The sequence below is a fragment of the Crotalus tigris genome, unplaced genomic scaffold (genome assembly GCF_016545835.1).
Source record: "Crotalus tigris isolate CLP2741 ecotype Arizona unplaced genomic scaffold, ASM1654583v1 scf7180000017644.4837335, whole genome shotgun sequence".
Taxonomy (NCBI): Eukaryota; Metazoa; Chordata; class Lepidosauria; order Squamata; family Viperidae; genus Crotalus; species Crotalus tigris.
In genome coordinates this window covers 2,319,933-2,340,539 of record NW_024096536.1, presented here as the reverse complement: position 1 = coordinate 2,340,539, position 20,607 = coordinate 2,319,933, and the positions used below count along the sequence as shown (strand labels likewise).

Sequence of the window (20,607 nt, the reverse complement as noted above, 5' to 3'; positions counted from 1 at the left end):
CTTTACCAAATTTATTTTTTGCTTCTTTTTATCCTTATAAAATGTACACTCCAAAAGATTTTTGTTTGAAGTTGCAGTTTTGAAAAATAATAGAAAAGTTTTCTTACAGGTGTTGTAGGGTGTTGAGGTTGCAGTGTCGCAGTTGGGGTGGGTACAGATGCAGTTGTGCTCTGTTGTGAAAGAGGTTGCTGTGGCAACTGCTGCTCTGCAGAAGGGGTAACAGAAACTGGAGGCTGCACTTGAGGAGTCAACTGAGCCTGTGGGGGTGTTGGAGTTTGCCTCTGAGAGTGGTGCATAGTTTGTGACTGGGGCCCAGAAGGTGGTATTTGAGAAACAGCAGCAGGGGCAGAGGCAATAGTTGCCTGTTGTGGTGCAGGTGGCTGCTGCTGCTGGGAAACCAATCCTGGGGGCGTATGATGAGGTGTAGGAGTACGACTTGGTACTGGAGAAGGAGAGTTACGATGCAATGCAGACTGTGGAATGGGAGTACAATGAATATGACCCCCTTGAGAGCCAGGAGCCACTGCTGGAGATGTTACAGGACATGAAGAGTTGGTCATTTGTGCCTGCAAATTTAAAAAAAAAAGGTTCTAAATATACTGTATTTGGAGATTTGGGGTCCAAATTCACTTCCATCTTCCCATCCCTCCTTCAACTATTATCTCAAAAACAAGATATTCTGAGGAAGCAATAGCAATTGGACTTTCTGGTAATCCCTTCTGGGAAATGAGCATAACACTGGCCTACCTCTCCCCACACTCACAGAAAAATGAGCTACAGTCAATTAATTAAGATGTAAAGAAAAAAAAAGATAAAAGAATTCAGCAAAAACAAAGTTACAAAGAAAACTGATGATGCCACTGACAAGCTTATATGAAGAACCTTGTTTCAGTTTTGTACATTTCATTTCTCTACTTTAGCTATAGACAGGTCTGTAATCAAAGAGGCTATTAAAAGATTTTCTCAAGACATACTTGAGAAGCTGGAGTCTGATTGGCAGGTTGAGTCATAGGTGCGCTAGCTGGAGTCATTCCAGGGGACAATGCAGGATATTGGTTCTGTGGTACAAATTGACTTTGACCAGAAGACTGACCAACCCCTTGTGGTTGCATACGTGGAGAAAATCCAATCTATAAGAAAACATCAATCAATAGAAACCCTATATAATGGCATTAATTTTTATATTAGCTAACATTCCAATAAAACTGTTTCAAAATATCCCCTTCTAAACTGCAAGTAATATTTATATGTCTATCTATAGATTTTCCACCGACTGATCAATCCATTCTCCAAAGAATACTTCAAGACAGAACTAATTAAAATATGGTCAAAACATCACATTTATACAAAAGACTAGCTTTACCAGCTAATTTATCAGAAAATATAGAAATCACAACTAATAACACACAGAAGAATCAACCAACCTGATTTATATTCCCAGTCTGGTTTAGCTGTCCAGGGTGTGGAAGAGGAGGGGTTTGCCGGGGTCCAACTGATGGCATCGACATAGTTATTGGGCCAAACTGATTCATTCCTGTCAATGTTCACATTTAAATAAAAGTTTACAGTGCTCACTAGAGAATATTGATGTGCTACACATATTTTTTAAAAAGGTGCAAAAAAGGAAGAGCAGTTACGGGCAAGTCAGTACTAGTGAAAAAATAATGGATAAATAAATAAATATAAAACAATCAATAAATAATTATTTAGAAAGAGGTTTTGACTTGACAACATTGAAGTAAATAATGGAAAAGCAATGATTTTTGAAATGCTACATGTATGAAGCTTTAAGTTAAACTGAAGCAAAGGCTTTATCGTGTTATTTGAGAGCCATTTAGCATAGGTATTTTGTAACACAGCTAGAGGCTAATATAAAAATACAAAGATAAAAAATACAAAGCAAGAGTCTATGTGTAATTACTAATGTTGGCCTAGATAAGCTGTATATTGTTTCCATTAGCAAGACTTGACAAACCAACAAACAGAAAAAGATGGGTTAAAAATTAAAATTTGCAAAAATGTTGACAATTGCTTGATAAAAAGGAAGAAACATGCATGGTATATGCCCCTTTGAGATAAAGGAAACTACTTTGCCTAAAACAGAAAGCATTCATCTGAAGGACAAGGAAAACTTGCTTTGCTTGGATATACTGGAAGTGTTAATGCCAGTGGATTATGTCACATAAGAAGCAATAACATGACAGAGATAAATGACGTATCTATTGAGAAAAAGTATAAAGTGGCAAAACAAGAGTAGCTACAGTATTCGAGAACTGAAATACTGAATGTGGAAAGCCAGTCATAGTAGTAAGAAATTGTTAGGGCAGAATGAGACACAACTTAAATACAAAATTTCCTAAATCTAATGATAAATGTCATATGAGAGGGATTCCTAAATTCTCACCTGGTGGTGTCTGCATGCGATTTACCATTTGGTTTGGCACATTGGAACGGATCATATTTGGGTCAGGAAGAGGACCATCTGTAATGTAGACAAAATCCCAAAAATTAAATTAAGACTTTTTCACAAATCCTAGGTAATTTATAAAGGCTCATTCACATATCCCTCCAATTATGCTTGGTAAATGATTCTTTAAACATATGTTCTCATATGGGGTCCTGCTAGGGGAGAACATCACTGGAGATAGCTATTGGACTAATTAGCTGACCCCACCTTCCCCCTAGGCTTCCTGGTCCCCCTCAGCCCATCTTTTTAAATTTCATATTATTGTACTTTATTGTGTTATTCCTTTGCTATTGCTATGTTTACATTTTTTTATTTCTTTTTTTATTTTATTGTTGTAAGCTATCCAGAGTAGCCCCATAGCAAGATGGGCGGCAAATAAATTTAACAAATAAATAAATAATGGAACCTTTGTTTGATCCCCAACCCAAAGTGGGGAATATTTATCTGATCCAACTGTTGTTTTTCATCTTCTATCACAAGCCTTTCTGTATGCTCAGTTTGTGATGCCTTGGTAACAATCATGCTGATGTTATAGAAAGGGCTGTTGGCTGCTTCTGGCTATTGTGGGCACACCTTCTCCCTTCTGGTACTGGTGATTTCCCTGTATCGCCATCTTGGCTTAGAAAGAAGAAATCAGGTACCAGTGTGTAATTTTTGCTCATTGTTTACTAGATGAGAAAAACAAGTAAGACTGAATAAGTAAGAAAGTGTTAGTGTAAGCAACAGAAAGGAAACAATAGGAATGTAAAGCAGAAAAGATGGGAAATCCCCCCTTGTCCCACAAATTAAGTTCTGATAGATTACTAAACCTAAACATCTTCAAAATCTGACTCTTTCCCCAGTGCCAGCCCATGTTATGGAGAGCAGTTGGTGAATGTTTTTCCCACTGGTAAGAAATTCACCAATCATTTTTGCCAACTTGTTCCACATGGAAATTGTCATTTATAAATTCTAAATAAGCTTATGAGCCCATTTCTAAGATATCACAACTGTTATTTTGATTCTTCACTGGCTAAGGATTAAATTTTTTCGAATATTAATTACACAGGTTAATTTAAACACTTACTTGCTGTCATTCCAGGCTGTGGCTGCCCCATGGGTCCTTGACTCATAGGAGCCGGTGGCATGACTGGGGCATTTGGTATCATATTTTGCCTCTGCAATCTGGTCCTTCTCTTTTCCTCCAATTCCTTCTGGATTTTATAAATTTTCTCTGCTAGTAAGTGGTAGTACTCTGCCTATAATGGGAAAGATATGTATATTAAATAAAAATTAATGATACATATATATTTGCTAATTTTAAACTTCCAGGTGTACAATATGGATTTTACTCCTTAGAATTTGATGTTTATTCAATACTAATAAAAGAGCTATCACTGTAATGCATGTTCTGCATATAGAAAGCTAAACAATGTAGTGATGTGGATTGGTTGGACAGGTAGGTGGGAGTTAAGAATACCTAGAGGTTAGACTGTAGTAAGCGCCAAGGCTCCTAGATAATCAGATTTCCCTCTCTTGCCATCAGAACTCTGCAATACAAACTGGGACACTAAACTGTAGTACCATCTGGAGTGTAATATAAGGTTTGATATTACATGTACCCTCAAGGCCATATAAAATATATCATACACTGTATGGTTTTTAATCCTCATTCTAAGGCATGTCTGCAATACTGCCTCTAATGCAATATCCTACCACAGGAATGAATAACAGGCTGCTCCTCACTGTTAGGATCTATCCAATTATGTTAGAGCACCATGAAAACTACATTCACCTACATTGCTTTGGGGTGAATTTTGTTCCTTGAACAAAATAAATGAGTTTAAAAGACTGTAATTGATTTTGTAATCCAACTATATACACATAATGGTTCACTAGCATCACTGAAGTAGTCTCTTTATATTATTTGCTTTATACACATCTCGTAATGATAGAAAAGAATACATTTTTAGCAGAGTATACATAGAAAAGGATCAGGCATTTAGAAAAGTGTGAGAAATATGACTCCAGAAAATACTAATAGCATACCCTGCTATTTGCAGATTCATACATGTCCCCTTCAACTTTCCGAGCATAGGAGACAAGATTCGCCATGCGCCTATCTTTCAGTGCTGCAGGATCAGGAGTTGGAAATATGGCTTGTACTCTAGAGGAATATAAGAAACAAATGTTAAATCTGACCCTCAAGTCAAACAGCTACTATTTCATAAGCAAGCAAACCAGAAATTGTGAAGCTTTGTATTACAGAACACTACCATGTTCCACTTTAATGTTTTTCCTTTAGGAATAAAAAGTAGTTGGTTGGCTGATAAATCAAAACAATTCCCAACACTTCCCAGTATATTTAGGAATCCAGAAAACATTACCCTTATGAACTAAAATATCGGTGCCAAGAAGGGAGGGAAGCAACTCAAGTGATTTTAATTTAGCTACATCAAAATAGGAATGAGCAGGGATTTATTTAGCCAACAAGTATTTTATCTTTCTTATGGTATTTTTATCAATGCTGCTATAGGTGAGAAGAATATAGGAACTCTGTAGCTATGTTGCCCCTCCCAAAAAATTAAAAAACTTACTGAAAGCTTGTACACCCAGCCTTATTTAAGTTTAATACAAAATAGTCTTGCCAAATCACAGCAGCACAAATAAATAAAGGATATCTAACAGAACAGCCTTCCTTGACTCAGGACCCCTCCAAAATGTGCCAGACCAAAGCTTTCACTGCCCATGCTACCTGGAAGTAACAGGAATTGTAGTTCAATACAATACAGAATATAGCCAAGCACAAAAGATCGTATTGACTGCTGCATAGTCAATGCAACCTTTTTACAGTCCTATCAGATCAACAGAAAGTACTGGATTACTTGGGTTTCTGGAATTACTTTGTAGCTTTCATACTGTATAGCTATGATAGAAAATTACAGTCGACTCTTTCAACGGTTTACCACAAGAGCCAGTAGATCATAGCTGCTGAAGTCTAGGCCCAAAGGATTTTTAACAATGAGAGCTATGGAAACTGAAAAAGATGACTGACAATGTGCAGAAGTATGAACAAAGTACTTTTCTTTTAATCATTACAACTACCATGTCTTTAACCAGCTTGCTTTGTTACTTCATAAGCTGTTCCTAGCTATCTCTGTGTATGCTTTTTTGCTTCCACCATCCACTATATCTGTGGTTAATACAGGGATCCAAATTAAAACTCTATCAACAAAGGGCTTTCCAGCCTCTGCTCCCAAACGTATACTGAAAGTAAACTCACTACTTCCCTTAACTTTTTTAAATGTCCTAACACTCAACTGAAATCTGTATTCTTGTAACTTAAGATCATTATTTGATTTTCAAACTTTCTTGGTTAACTCCAATTCAATGGAACTATACTAAACTTTTCTTTCTTGCCATTTTCTCTAGTGATGAGACAACTTTTTCTTGCCATTGATACACTCATGCCTTGTAAGGAGCTGCTATTTTACAGATATCCATGGAGATTCAAAAGGTCCTACAGAAGCCTAAATCCTAGGGACCAATGGGTGTCCCATTAAAAAAAAATCTACCTAGTTTATTTTTAGCTCCTTTATAAAAAGGAGATGCTGTTCTTCTGCAAAGGAAAATTAGGATAACTTTCTACAAACAGAATAAACACTTGCGGGTATTGCAATGTATTTTTAACTATTTGTAGACACTCTGAATGATAAATAATAAACGCATTGCCAGTGATTACTGAAGTTATAATAGCTTTTTTATCAATGTATTTTATTTAGCCAACACTTAAAATACAATTAGTATCTGTGGCCATGTATCCATGACCCAAAAGATGACAACCATGATGTATGATAAGACTAGGAGAAAAGGAAAGGATATACCATATTGAAATAACATTTGTCTGATTATATGGGACAGAGGGAATTTTATAGTTATATTTATAAGACCACCCAATTCTACTGCATGCAATTATTTATATTAGAATTATTCAGAAAATACAAATCAAAAATCAGAGATCCATAAAACAAAACAACCCCTGCTTCAAGCTTTAAAAAAGCCATATAACACACAATACTGCACCCATTACAGCCCAAGGCTTGGGGGGGGGGTTTTTAAATGTCAGGTTTTAAGAGTGCCTCTGAATAATCTCTAAGGGATTGTTACAGATGGCAGGCATAGGCTATAGAAAGGCATGCTTCCTAGGTCCCATCAGATAACACTGTTCAATGGACGGCACTTGAAGCGTGCTGGCTCTGCCTGATCATACAGGATAGCAGAAATTATGAAAGACAGATGGTCCTTCAGATAACCAGATCCTATATCATAAATGGCTTTAGAGGTAATAACAGGTTCCTTGAATTGCATCCAGACTCCTGCTGTTAACCAATGCAGCTCATAAAACAGGGTTAGGGGATGCCATGGAGCCTGGACAAAAATTGTCCAGAACCATTGACTCCAATGATGGCCAAAATTACTCGCTCCTTAAAAAAAAAAATACTACTGCACGGGAGCAATCTTATATCCCCTCCAAGCAGTTTCCATGAGCCACAAGGGGTAACAATCTAATAGACAGGTAGCCAAGCTAGCAGATCTAATAATCCTGTCCACTTTCTCCATGTTACAACTACAAACTCAGCATGTTAATTACCTAAAACTTTGATGAATACATGGTTTAAATTATGAATGGATGAGTTAAAATATATGACATAAAGAGGGTAGAAATTGATTTAATCTAGATTGATTGATCAGGTGCCATCTAGCTCGTGTCAGCTCTTAACAACTACATAGATATATTTTCTTTATAATGATCTGCTTCTACTTTTGGTATACTGTATATGAAAGTAGGAATTTATACGGTTGTGACAGGTTGGCTGTGTAACCTATTTAATATGTGTGCAAAGATTGTATCTGTCTATGGCAACTGGAATAATGCTATTATAGTTAATTTATACAAAGAGAAGGCACAACAGTGAACACAAAATCTACAGTGAGATTTGTTTATTATAAAGTGTGGGATTGTGTTGGGTATAATTATGATTGAGAGGAAAGTGAAAATGAGCAAAATTTGGGAAGTGTGACATGGTTTAATGCCAAGTAATACTATATACAGTCCAAATGTATGAATCTGAGGAAAAAAAGGCACTACACATTTGAATACAAAAGGAAGTTATACAAAAATAATATACTGAAATGGTTTGGTCATACAGAAGACAAAATTAATTAAGAAGAAAGAGAAAATCAAGAAAATTGTAGTTAATTGAAGTTGATACGGTCACAAAAAGAGACAGGTGAAAACTTTAAAGAACAAAAGGCAACGTATGGTGTATTGATATAGCGGAAGCAAGGCTGGCATGGAAGGAAAGAAAATCCTGGGGAGGTATAGTGAATAGTTTTATTTTAAAATTGGTTTTGAAGTTTCTATTATCTTCTGACATTTATTTATTTAACCTTTTTTCTTTGCTTTGCCCAACACTGCTTATATTAAAGGAAAACAGCGTGATGGGTGTACATGCATATAATTTTTTTTTAACTATACAATGTTGCTATGAACCAATATTTTAGCCCTGGAAATAATGTAGATATCTTACTGAAGGGTCAATGTATGGCAACTCAATGAAACTAATTTTTAATGCTCACAAAGTAAAATTAGTTCAAGGCAACATAGAAGAAATGGATTTCCAGCTATGGGTCATACTTTCTGGCACTAATTGCCTCTATAGATTTTATTGCCCCATGATAGGATCCACTTAACAAAGCAACAAATTATGAGTAGTTCTCAGCATAAGATCAATTTGTCCTTTCATTAGAAATGTATGGTATTAACTTTAGATCCCTGCCCTATATTTAGTTCCACATCCTATAAAGACAGTTTCAACAATTACATAAGTAAAAAATAAATCAATAGCTATTATCACACAATGTGAGAAAGCATTACAGATTTATACTTTATTATACTATGTTTACCTCTCTCATTATATCAACTGCCTTATTTGTTTAGAAGTTTGAACATTTTATCAGTACATACAGTTTATGAACAAGGTGGTTTCTGAGATCCTGAGTAATATCTTCATGCCATTGTTTTCGCATTCCAATACCAGAAGGATGTGTTGCAGTTGGCATGGCCCCCAGACCAGCAACATTTGCATTTTCATTCAACATAGGACTGAAAGCAAAGTGGAATCTTATGAGGCACCTTAAAACATAATTTAGTGATACCCTATATAGAAAACAATTCTATTTATGTACCCCTCTTATAAGAGGTTTCCTGCTTTGGCATGATCAGGTGTATTATTTCATCTTAGACAGATTAACCTTTGTGTTTCCCCCCAAATCATTTTTATTTCCTGAATGTGAACTTCAATCTCTCTTGTAAAAATTATCAATATTAAAATCAAACAAAAATTAGAAAAAGAACTCATAATTCTCTTATATATCTTTGAAAGATTAATTTTGGGAGATAAGGATGCATTTAAAAAGGGCATATATTATGGGTTTGATATTGGGAATAAAAATCCAGCAAGTCATCAGTCACTAAAAGCCTTAAGTTACCAATGCGGTACTTCTGAATACGTGTTTCTTCAGAAAACCTATGCATTTCCAAATAGAACACTTGATCAAGTATTTTTTTTAATCGTCTTTTTATTAGTAATTTATATTCTCTTAATTTACACCAATTATAATGAAATATAAACTCATGTAGTTATCTCAATATACAGGTAGTCCTCAACTTATAACCTATTATTTAGTAATTGTCTGAAGTTACAACAGCACTGAAAAAATGACTTATGACCATTTTTCATACTTAGGACTGTTGTAGCATCTTTATGGTCACTGACTCATATTTATGATGGTTGCAGTATCCTGGAATCATGTGACCATCTTTTGTGACCTTCTGACAACAAAGTCAATGAGGAAGCCAGGTTCACTTTACAATTGTGTCACTGACTTAACGACTGCGGTGATTCACTTAACAACTGTGGCAAGAAAGGTTGTAAAATGGGGGAAAACTCACTTAACAATTGTGTTGCTTAGCAATGGAAATGTTGAGCTCAATTGTGGTTGTATATCGAGGACTACCTGATAAAGAGTAAAATGAAATACATTTTATTTCCACCTGTCCTAAAATGCAATGAATTACTAAGTATATTAGGGGGGAAATGTAGAAAAATAAGCAAAAGTATTTACTCATACTTTATATTAACTTCTAGTGGATATATTACTTCGGTCAGCTCAATCATATCTTTTTTATATCCAATACTCTGATTTTCTAGTAACTATGATTAAACTATTTTTAATACCCTGATGCAATCATTATTTTTTATTGAGAAAGGAAACATGGAAACCTGTTCTTTTTAAAAATGAATTTCCTAGAATTTCTAGATGTTATGATAACCTTTCACACAAGAAAATTCAAAACCAAGGAAATTTCAATATTTGTATGATTACAAGATTTTACTCCTGTCCCCTTTTCTTGAGGATAACATGCAGTTCTAATCCTGACAAGATGGAGCTGTTGTAAAACACTAAGGAACTGCCTTGAATGAGGATTATAATTTGTCTTTTATAGGATTGCATTTCAAATGCACTATTTGGATGTTTTCCTTGATTTGGCATCATCCAAGACAGATCATGCTATATTTAGGAGACTTTTTAACCAATTTAGAATGTATAGCAGCTGTAGCTTTACCAGAAAAAGAAAAAAAAAATGCCTCCAATCCCAGTAATAGTAATATCCAGTCTGAATTACTACCTCACAGGGTAATGTAGTAATGGAAAGTTCAGCTGGTACAAAATGGTATTCCCAGTCTTAGTGATTTTTAAATGGCATGGGTAATTTAATAAGTAGTGGATGAACAGCACTAATTAATGCATTTTCAAGCCCAGATTGGTATGCTGGAATCAATCTGTAAAGTTTCTTTTTGGTGCTAAGTTACCTGAAAATCTTCTTTCAACTACAGCAGGGGTGTCAAACTCACACCATCATGTGACGTGTTGCAATGTATCACAACTTTTTTCCCATTGCCGGCAATGGGATGGGTGCGGTTTCGCCATGATGCATCCGGCCCATGGTCCGGCAGTTTGACATCCCTGAACTACAGCAACTGCCCATCTTTGCTAATTTTATACATCATATGTTAAATAAAAGTAATCTTACTTTTGAGAATTTACAGCTGAATGCAACATTGAATCTGGTAGCAGATTCTGGGCTTGAACTCCAACTCCTCCATTCACCCCCATAGGATTAGCACCTATATAGGAAAAACAAAACAAAACCCAAACCTCCTTACTGTGCTGTTTTACAAAAAGCAAATCCTTAAAGTTTATTATAGTTTGTATTACAATGTAAGATTCCACCCCATTCCTGATTTTTATAGCTTATTCAAAGTTCGTAACATTTGCATCAAACAATTATCATTAGTAGAGAAATTTCCCTTCACGACAAAATACAATAGGATTCTTAAGGGAGATCTAGTAAATCGCTGAGACCTCAGGCACATCAAACAAAAATTATGGCCACACTTTTTCCAAAATGCTCCTCTCCCCGTAGGAATATGTACTAATAATTAAGTTAAAAAAAAGAAAAGGTATCAAATTTAAGATTTTTTTTCAATTTTTGTAATAATTTGTTGCCTTAGATTTCTTTTGGCACTTCAGAGAGAAATGCTTATCAATAGGATAAAGACAGTGCTAAGCATATATACCGTAAATGGCAAACGTTTTATTGGATATGAGACATATATTTTGTCTTCTATATACTTACTTGTGGGATTCATGGGGCGAAGCCCTTGTGGTGACTGTCCTTGCTGCTGACTTTTCACTTGAGCCTGTGTCTGCGTTGGCATCTGATTTCCTTGATATGTCAGCCCCAAAGCTGCATAAGCCCTCTCAATAGAGCTGGGGTCAATCTGGTTAGTAGCATTTATGTTGGGTGTTGTCTGCTGCCCTACTCCCACTGAACCAGAATTTCCAATTCCTACTGCAGCACCACCTAATAATGCTAGAAGCAATGAAAACACAAAGATGGAGAAGTGATTAAAGAAAAACCAGCTGGACTGACATTAAGCCAGGTTAATCTAGATTTTTAAATAAACATCAAAAATTTGGAACCATATAGCATACCATATCAAAATCAAATAAGCCACATTATATTTTGGGCAGAATCAGGACAAATTGTTGGGATAAATACTCTTCTAAGTTCTTGATGAGAAACATAATTTTTTTGGATCAGACTCAAGTGGGAATTTTTTTCCTGATTTTATTATATTGATCAAATTACAGAATTAGAGACAAGTCTAGTCAAAAAGCTTTCTAAAAAGCCCATTCATATGACAGAAGCTTTGCTCTCTGTAATAGGATTCACTAGACCTGCTGACATGGCAAGGGAAAAAATGGAACAGCAATGGCCTCCAAAATAGCAATGAAAAGAAGAAATAGTAGTCATTGTAGCTGTTAAAAGTTTTTTTCCCCTCAAGGAATGCTATTTTGAAGCAAAAATGGAGCCCATCCAAAAACATTAATGTCCAAAGTGTTAAACTCCTCAGAATTAAGTTTTCATAAAATAATTTTATGCTCAGTTTACAAACTTCTTGCATTTGTAGTATTTTAAAATTATTATTACATACTCAATATGTCTTGGTCATTTTCCTGCCAATTATTCAGTTTAATCAAGAGTTATGTAGAGGAGAGGCAAGGAAAAATAGAAAAATAAATCTACAACTATAGGGAAAGCATAGTATGTACCTTTCATCAATGGAGAAATATTGATTTACTAAAATATCATTCTACAGGCCCTGAGAAGCTAAATATGTTACTTTCTTAACATGACCTAACATAACCTGGCATACTGATTGTTCTCAGCCAAGCAAAGTCTTATTAATTAAATTACTGCAATTGTTAACTAAAAAATTCAATTTAAGGGAATTTAGTTGCAAAAGCTTTTGTGGACTTTTCTATATGTTATAACTTTTGTAAATGAAGGATAGCAAAGGCTGCAATAAAGGGATGAAAGTACAGGAAGAAAACTCAAAAATGAGCAGGCATCTTTATTACATTATAAGTACTTAGTGTCCTATGAGGCAGCACATAAAGTAATGCAATAAAGAAGAAATACATCTTTTGATAAAAAAACTATGAAATTATAGTATACGTAAGGATAAGATTCTGATTTTGTTAATAGCCTAACAATGATATTATAACAACAAATATAATGGGTATCAGGGGACTTCTTACATTGTTGGTTTCTTTTATCCCCGGCATTTTTAAGAGGAAGACACACAGGACAATCATGCCGGGTACAATTCTTCCAGTGAGATATGATTTGTCGTGAAGATGCACAATGAGCCACTAAAAGAAAGTAAAAAAATTTTTTTGACTCACACAAACCTGAATTTTTTTTTGATCCTTTAAAACATGCAGGCTCCTAGAATTAGAAAGCCTAACCCTGTTGTGACCATTAAATTATTAATAATGAATACCTTGTGGATTCATTTCAGCCAAGCACAGGTTATAGTTTCTGGACATATTGTAATAAATCATTTAGACCACTCTTTTTTCTTGCATAGTAGAAACCAAGATGCTTACTAAACTTTCCGTGCATTTATAACTCTGATCTCAAGAGGTACTGTAGCTCAGTGGCTTAAAAATGCTAGATTTGTCAGGTGGAAAAGGTTGTATCTCTCTTTACTTCAGCAATTTGAGCCCTAGCACCGTGCAAATGTAGTGAGCTCTTGCCACTTGCTTCAGCTTCTGTCAACCTAACTGTTCAAAATTATGCAAAATACAAGTATCACTATGATGGGAAGCTAATGGTGCTTCATGAGATAGCAAGAAGCCAACTGCCGCTGGACCTGCCAGAATGTGAGGCAAAATCAGTAGCGAAAAGTTCCAGATGATGCTCGCACAGAACAATTAGACACTGTTGGTGAAGCTAATATTCCCCCTGTGATGCACCCTGGTGCGCAGGTGTGAACTAAACAAACTAGCAATCTTTTCAAGACAGCCAAACTATTCTGTAGTAACATTGTAGACTCCCTGGCTCTCAATGCACAAACACCATGTGCTAAATAAATCAATAAATCTAATCTCAAATTCATCATTCTATTAAATACTGGAACTACAAACCATTTTTCATTTCAGCAGTATAATATTGCCTGAGAAAAAGCAAGTAGTTTTATTGTTGCTTATGTTAAATAACTGGAAGTTTAACATAAATTCTTGCTGACTTCCAACATAATCATCCGAAGTACTAACATTAGATTCAGATCTACTTTCTGCCAATCTCTGCTGTATAGAAGATGACCACAAGTATATAGGCAATCAAATGTTGTACTTACCCTGACAGGATTTTCCAGCCTGGCAATGTGTCATGTGGTTGAGGACATTCTTCATGGTTCGACAGTGAGGGAGGTTACACTGTCGTACTTCTCCATTTGCTTGCTCCCTCCGCTGACATTTGTGAGCATGCAAGAGGAGAACAAGTTGCTGCTGTATAAGCTTGCGTTTTTCTGGATCTGCTGTAGGTGCTCCTGATCCCATAGCAGTTGATACCATACTAGCCTGCTGAACTGAAGGAGTCTGCTGCTGCTGACACTATCAAAAGGAGACAAAGCATTCTTTGAATTCAACAAAAATTAGAAAAGTGATTTTTTAAGCCTCTTCCTGGGACTTAACTTGAAGGAAACATAACTATTATTTTGAATACAAACCAGAAAGAAGTTAACTTTCTCAAGAAGTTGGTTCTACAAGATGGAAACTGCTATTTTGTTTTGAATTCTCCACTACATGTACTCTCTTAGATAAAGCTCACAATCTCAATTATTACCCCCACAAAACAGTACTTCATATGAAATGATTTCATTACTAAAGTAATCTCATTACTAGAATTAGTTGTAGTCTTTGATAACCAACATAGAATTGTATCGCTCCCTTCATATGGAGTAACACAAATATATTTAATTATAGAATCATTGAAAATAGATAAATGAAAGTGGGTCTTTTCAGCATAAAACCTCCGCTGAGATACCAGATATACTGTACAACTGACTATAGTAAATATCAGTTCAGCGCTAGCCTGTATAATTTTTGTACGACTTTCATTACCAATCTTAAGGATCTCCAGGCTCCCTTAAGCACAGATCAGCAAGAAATGATATTTTTCCTTGAGTTCAGAACATAAATAGGGGGATTCTTTCAAGTTCATCCTGAACTATCTGAAGTATATAAAATAAACCAGAGGAGTAAAAAGTGGTCATACTGCAATATCAACTCTTGAAATCACTACGCATGACTCCTTCAAACATTACAATCACAGTGGAGTTTTCATACGAGATAAAAGAGACAAACTTTTAAAAGCTGTGGAGAACCAAAAAAGCTTGAAGAAGAAATGCAGCTATGTAACCAACAGTTTAGTCTTAAAAAGAGAGGAGGGGCGAGACAGAAACTCAGGATTGCCCCATCTTGATTTTCTTTAAGAGGGAGAGAAAAAACTGTCAAGATTTTATTATTACACCTACAACAATACAGTTCCAGTAGCTATTATGGACTCTGTTTCTGATTGACCTATCTTAAAGAGCTGACATAAATACATGGAACAATTCTATCAACTATATTTACATGATTTAATGTAATGTAATTCTATTGCTTTTGTCCTGCCTTCATCTTCACTAATGTGAGTTATTCTAAAAAAAAAAAATCTTTTAGTTGAAATCAATTTGGTTAGTCAAATAGATAAATGTTGATTGCACTTTAGGAAATGAAGTCAAGCGGCCTTTCCTTTTAAGCTGAATTGGTAACTTATTGAAATCAAAGCAATATATTTACCCTCCCCACCCCAAGATATTAACTTTGACGCCTGTTCAGAGTTACCTGAAAAGAAAAGAACCCTAAACAATCTCTCCACAAGACAAAAGAAAAATATATAGACATGTACTCTAGACGACCCTGCTTTGCTTCCTTCCCTGACAATCAAGCTTGCCCACCCCTATCAAAATCAATTGTGGATTACCCTGGCCTTAGCCAGTAATGAGGCTGGCTAAGGTATTCTGAGAGTTGGGAGGCCACATTTGAAAGCTGCCAGGGCTAAGAAACATTGCTCTAAAAAACAAAAGGCATAATTACTCTGTACATAAACCATCTATATATACTCTATAAGTAAAATTAATGAGTTCAATGACCCTTGATAAGTATAATATCTGCTGATCTAATAGGCAGGAATCTATTTATCTCAAATTATTTAATGTAAGTTGAACTAAATCTTTGGGGTACCAAACTATTTCTTTCTTTATTCTTTTATTCCTATGAATACAGAATGAGTACCTGCAATGAAGAGATTGAATAGATTATTCAGAAGTTACATAAAGAATTAAAAATTGTTATGTAAACAGAACTTTAACCTGCAGGTATCTGCAATCATTAGCATCTCCTTCTATTCTCAGTAAATGTATGATGCCTCCCCACTTTCAAATTCATGGGTGATCAATTGAGGTGGGTGGGTTGTCTACTGATCTGGTAAATGTGATATTATTTTTTAATATCTTGTAGGTTCAGTTAATTTTTTTAAAGAGCACTGAATAAATTCTCAAAAGGGGCGTTGTCTTACCTGAACGCCTATTCTCAGCAGAATGGTATAGAATCCACCGATGGGTAATTTCAGCCTTCCTGCTCAGTGAGACTAAGACAAAGCTTTAGCCACGCCTCCCTCTGGGTGTGTCTTCCCAGTTTTTGTTGAGGCGAAGTATCCCTGACGAAGTCTTGGTGCAAGGCTCCAAATAAAAAGTTAATACACATGCCTAGACTACCTGAACAGGGGGGGGTGTGTGGATTCTACACCATCCAGCTGAGAAAAGGCATTCAGGTAAGACAACGCCCCTTCTCCAGCAGGATGGATGTAGAATCCACCGATGGGACATACCAAAGGCGCTCATATCCCTATAGGGAGGGGAAGTCTAGGCCTGTGTCCCCTGAGAAGTAACCACTTGCTGTAGGACTCGCCTACCAAAAGCAGCTTCCGCCGCTGCAAACTGATCAATCCTATAATGTTTAATGAAGGAAGAGGGAGAGGACCACGTTGCTGCCCTACAAATCTCCTCAATTGAAGCCTGGGTAGACCAGGCCGCTGAAGCCGCTGCTCTACGCGTTGAGTGAGCCATGATGTGTGAAGGAACTGGAAGAGACTGAGAAAGGTAAGCCCTAGAAATGCAAGCCCTAATCCATCTGCCAATGGTGGAAGAAGAAACTTTCTGACCCATTGCAGAGGGTTGAAAGGACACGAACAAAGCCACTGACTTTCGAAAAGTTGAGGTTCTCTTAATGTAATGGCGCAGGGCCCTGCGCACGTCTAAATTATGCCACTGTCTTTCCAGACAATGTGAGGGATTAGGGCAGAAGTTAGGGAGGACCAAGTCCTGGGACCTATGGAACCCTGTATTAACCTTTGGAATAAAGGAGGGATCCAACCTGAGGACCACCCTATCCTCATGGAAGGTACATAGGTCATCTCTGACCGATAGAGCGGCCAATTCTGAAATCCTCCTGGCCGACGTGATGGCCACTAGGAAGGCCACCTTCAAGGTAAGAAATTGAAGGAAGCAAGTGCTATGAGGTTCAAATGGATGAAAAGTTAAGGCCTGCAACACCTTGGACAAATCCCAAGACGGGTAACGATGTACCGTAGGTGGCCTAGCTTGAGAAAAGCACTGACTGCTGGGTGTTGTGACAAGGGAACTAGGTTTTCACAGGTGAGAACCGTTGATAATGCCGCTACCTGCCTGGGTATGGTACTGGATGACAAACCCTTATTTATCCAGTAAATACTCCAATATGTCCGGAATGGTTACAGAGAGTGGTGAGAGCCACTGCCTGTTGCATCACGAGCAGAAGTTTCTCCATGTGGCATCATAAATCCTATTAGTCGAGGGGCACCTGGAGGCTTGGATCATCGACATCACCCCGGAGGAATAGGATTGCCTAGTCAGACTTTCCCGCTCAAGTGCCAGGCAGCTAATTGAAGCCACTGTGGATCCGGATGTTGGAGATTCCCCTGGCTGAGGGCCACTCGGTCCGGGGGAATCCTCCACAGTGGTGAGACTGACAGATCCACAAGGTCGGCAAACCATGTACGCCTTGGCCAGTATGGAGCAATTAAGATTATCTCCGCCTGCTCTTGAATCAGCTTGCGTATTGTTGCTTGCAGCAATGGGAGGGGAGGGAAGGCATAAAGCACGTCCTCCGGCCACCTGCACTGGAGGGCGTCCATTCCCTCCGCCCCCCTTGCTGGGAACCTGGTGAAGAATCTGGGGAGCTACGCATTCCCCGGGGAGGCGAAGAGATCTAGACATGGATGGCCAAACCTGTACGATATTTCCCTGAACAGGTTTGGGTCCAGCCTCCACTCCGAGTGGTCCACTGTGGCCCTGCTCAGGGATTCTGCCTGTTGATTTGCCTCCCCCGAGATGTGTTCCGCTCTGATGGAGCTCAGAGTAGACTCCGCCCAAAGCCCTATGGTCAGGGCTTCCTGCATGAGTGATCAGGAGCGGGTCCCTCCCTGCTTGTGACGTGAGCCTTGGCTGCAATGTTGTCTGTCAGGATCAATAGGTGTTTCCCTGACACAAGGGAGGAGAACCGTTGGAGAGCTAGGTGGATGGCCCTGAGCTCGAGCCAATTTATGTTGTGAGCCAGGTCTGACCTGGACCCTGACCCTGGGCCAGGTGGTTCTGAAGATGGGCCCCCCCAACCAAATAGACTGGCATCTGTGGTCAAGGTGATCCTGGGAGGCTCCTTGAAAATGGAGCCCTTGGTCATGGCGGACAAGGCCCACCATAGGAGTGATGACAGCGTGTGATGGGGAACCCTGACTTTCTTGTTGGAAGCACTGATATTCTGTTTCTGGAAGGGAAGAAGGAACCACTTAAGGTTCCTGGAGTGAAGCCTGGCCCACGGAATGATGCCCATGCAAGAGACCATCTTTTCCAAGAGTTGGATAGTTGTACCAGGGGTACCACCTTCTCTCTCCGAACTTGTTGGACCAGTTTTCGGATGCTGATCCGACGCTCCTGAGATAGACCTTGCATAGACCCGAATCTATCAATGCTCCCAGGTGGAGCAGACGTCTTGTAGGTGTCATGTGACTTTTTTTGAAGTTCACGGAGAACCCGTGATCCTGAAGTGTCTGAATCGTGATTTCCAGATCTGACTGGAAGGATCTGGACTGCACTAGTATGTCGTCCAGATAACACTGTACACGCACAGGCATCATCCTTAGATGGGCTGCCAGTATGGCCAAAATTTTTGTGAAGACCCTCGGGGCTGAAGAGAGGCCAAAGGGGAGGGCCCTGTACTGGTAATGCCGGTGCGCGTAACAGAACCGCAGGAACCTGCGGTGCTCTGGGAGAATCGAGATGTGAAGGTTAGCCTCTGTCAGGTTGATGGAGGAAAGGAAATCCCCCTTCCTGATGCTGGCCAAGATGGACTTTAGGGTCTGCATCTTGAACCTTCTGTAGGTTAAGAAATAATTTAGACCCTTTAGGTCCAGTATTGCCCTCCATCCTCCTGAGGCTTTGGGAACTACAAATAGGATGGAGTAGAACCCCCTCTCCTATCTGATCCTGAGGTACCAGTTCTATGGCCCTGATGTCTAGTAAGTGGGCGATGGCTATGGTGACTAACTGTGCTTTTGTCGTGTTTCTTGAAACCGGGCACTGTATGAAACAATCTGGGGGAGAAGATTGAAACTCTAGAGAAAGACCCTGTCTTATGGTTTCTCTGACCCAAGCGTCGGAGGTTGTGCCCTCCCAGATGTCGTAAAACAGTACCAGGCTACCTCCTATGGGGTAGTTCTCCTTGGCGTCACTTGGACTGCCTGTAAGGACGACTGCCCGAACCCCTGAAGGGACGTTCGGCTTGGGATTGACCCCTGGCTCCACTATTCTGGTGGTTCTGTTGACGATCCTGCCTGAGGGGATAGGATCATGAGCCTCTGGGCCAATCCCAGGACTGCCCTGCCCGAAAGGGCTGCCTCCACTCCCAGGGTCCACTGGGACGGAATGGCTATCTGCAGTATTCCTGTTGATGCCGCCTATCTGATTTTTTAGAGGGGTGCGCCAGGACCTTACACTTGTCCTTGCCCTCAATGACATGTGGTTCTAGGACTGCAGCGAATAAGTGTGTTCCACTATACTTGGAGGTTGACAGGCGTCACTTTGACTTTAAGTCAGTTCGCCACTGTTTCAATCACAGCATCCTACGAGAGGCAACTGTGCTGATCTGGCCGAGCACCTGGCTGAATGAAGAGATGCATCAGCAATGTACTCTGAGGCTGCCACTAGCTTCCCCAGTGTCTGGTGTGCCCTGACCTGGTCCGGAGGAATGAGCGCCTGAAGATCCTGGAGCCACATTATTGATGATCTTGCAAAGAAAGAGGATGAGGTCGCCGCCTTGATCGCCCATGCTGGTGAGCTCTGCGAAGGGAGAACTCGAACTTTTTGTCCTCCGCTTTCAGGAACTCAGCCATGTCCCCTGGGATAGCAGTGGTGGAGAACAGAGAGGTTAAAGGAGCATCCACGGCCAGCACCTCTAAGAGAGAGGCAAAGGAAGAAGAGACATTATAGAGTTTCTTTTCCATACTGCTTGGAGAAGGAGTGGTGGCCAGGGATGACCACTGTTTCTCTACCGTAGTCCGGAAAACAAGCGGACAGGGAATTTGTTTCTCCTCTACGACCTTCTCCGCAAATAAGGGGTTGGACTCCTGGCTAGTAGAGGTGAATGGTTTGTCCTCCTGAGCAGAGGTCAGGTTGGCCGTGGAGCTGGCCTTTAAGAGAAGAGACCTGAAAAGAGAAGGATCAAAGAGACCCAAAGTAGTCACCTGCTCAGGTGCTTCCTCTTCATCCTCAGACAAGGGTGTGTCAGCTATTTCCAGGTCTATTGAACCCTCCTCGCCTAATTGGGAGGAGGTCTTGGAGATACCAGAACCGGGTCTTTTGTCGTGTTCCACCTGGGAAGGAGGAATAGGTGGGGGAGGAGGGAGATGTGAAGGCCCTTGACTACTCCCAGAGAAGGACATAAATTGCTTAAAAGCGTGATGCATGAATGCCTGGAATTGGCTTTGGGACCACATCTCTCCCTGTTCCCTAGAACTGGCCCCAACCTCCGTTGGAGCACGCCTG

At 39.0% G+C, this 20,607-nt stretch overlaps 1 protein-coding gene across 1 annotated transcript in view; it reads right to left on the bottom strand.

The window, feature by feature from the left end:
• EP300 (E1A binding protein p300) overlaps positions 1 to 20,607 on the bottom strand; it is a 103,446-nt gene that overhangs the window by 32,709 nt on the left and 50,130 nt on the right. The window contains exons 4-14 of the mRNA XM_039335546.1: positions 13,783 to 14,038; positions 12,680 to 12,793; positions 11,211 to 11,447; positions 10,605 to 10,698; positions 8,475 to 8,612; positions 4,496 to 4,613; positions 3,534 to 3,705; positions 2,405 to 2,482; positions 1,425 to 1,534; positions 975 to 1,130; positions 108 to 566 (exon numbers count right to left, since the gene is read on the bottom strand). Coding sequence (XP_039191480.1) covers positions 108 to 566; positions 975 to 1,130; positions 1,425 to 1,534; positions 2,405 to 2,482; positions 3,534 to 3,705; positions 4,496 to 4,613; positions 8,475 to 8,612; positions 10,605 to 10,698; positions 11,211 to 11,447; positions 12,680 to 12,793; positions 13,783 to 14,038 — 1,932 coding nt within the window. The remainder of the gene's footprint in view (positions 1 to 107; positions 567 to 974; positions 1,131 to 1,424; positions 1,535 to 2,404; positions 2,483 to 3,533; positions 3,706 to 4,495; positions 4,614 to 8,474; positions 8,613 to 10,604; positions 10,699 to 11,210; positions 11,448 to 12,679; positions 12,794 to 13,782; positions 14,039 to 20,607) is intronic.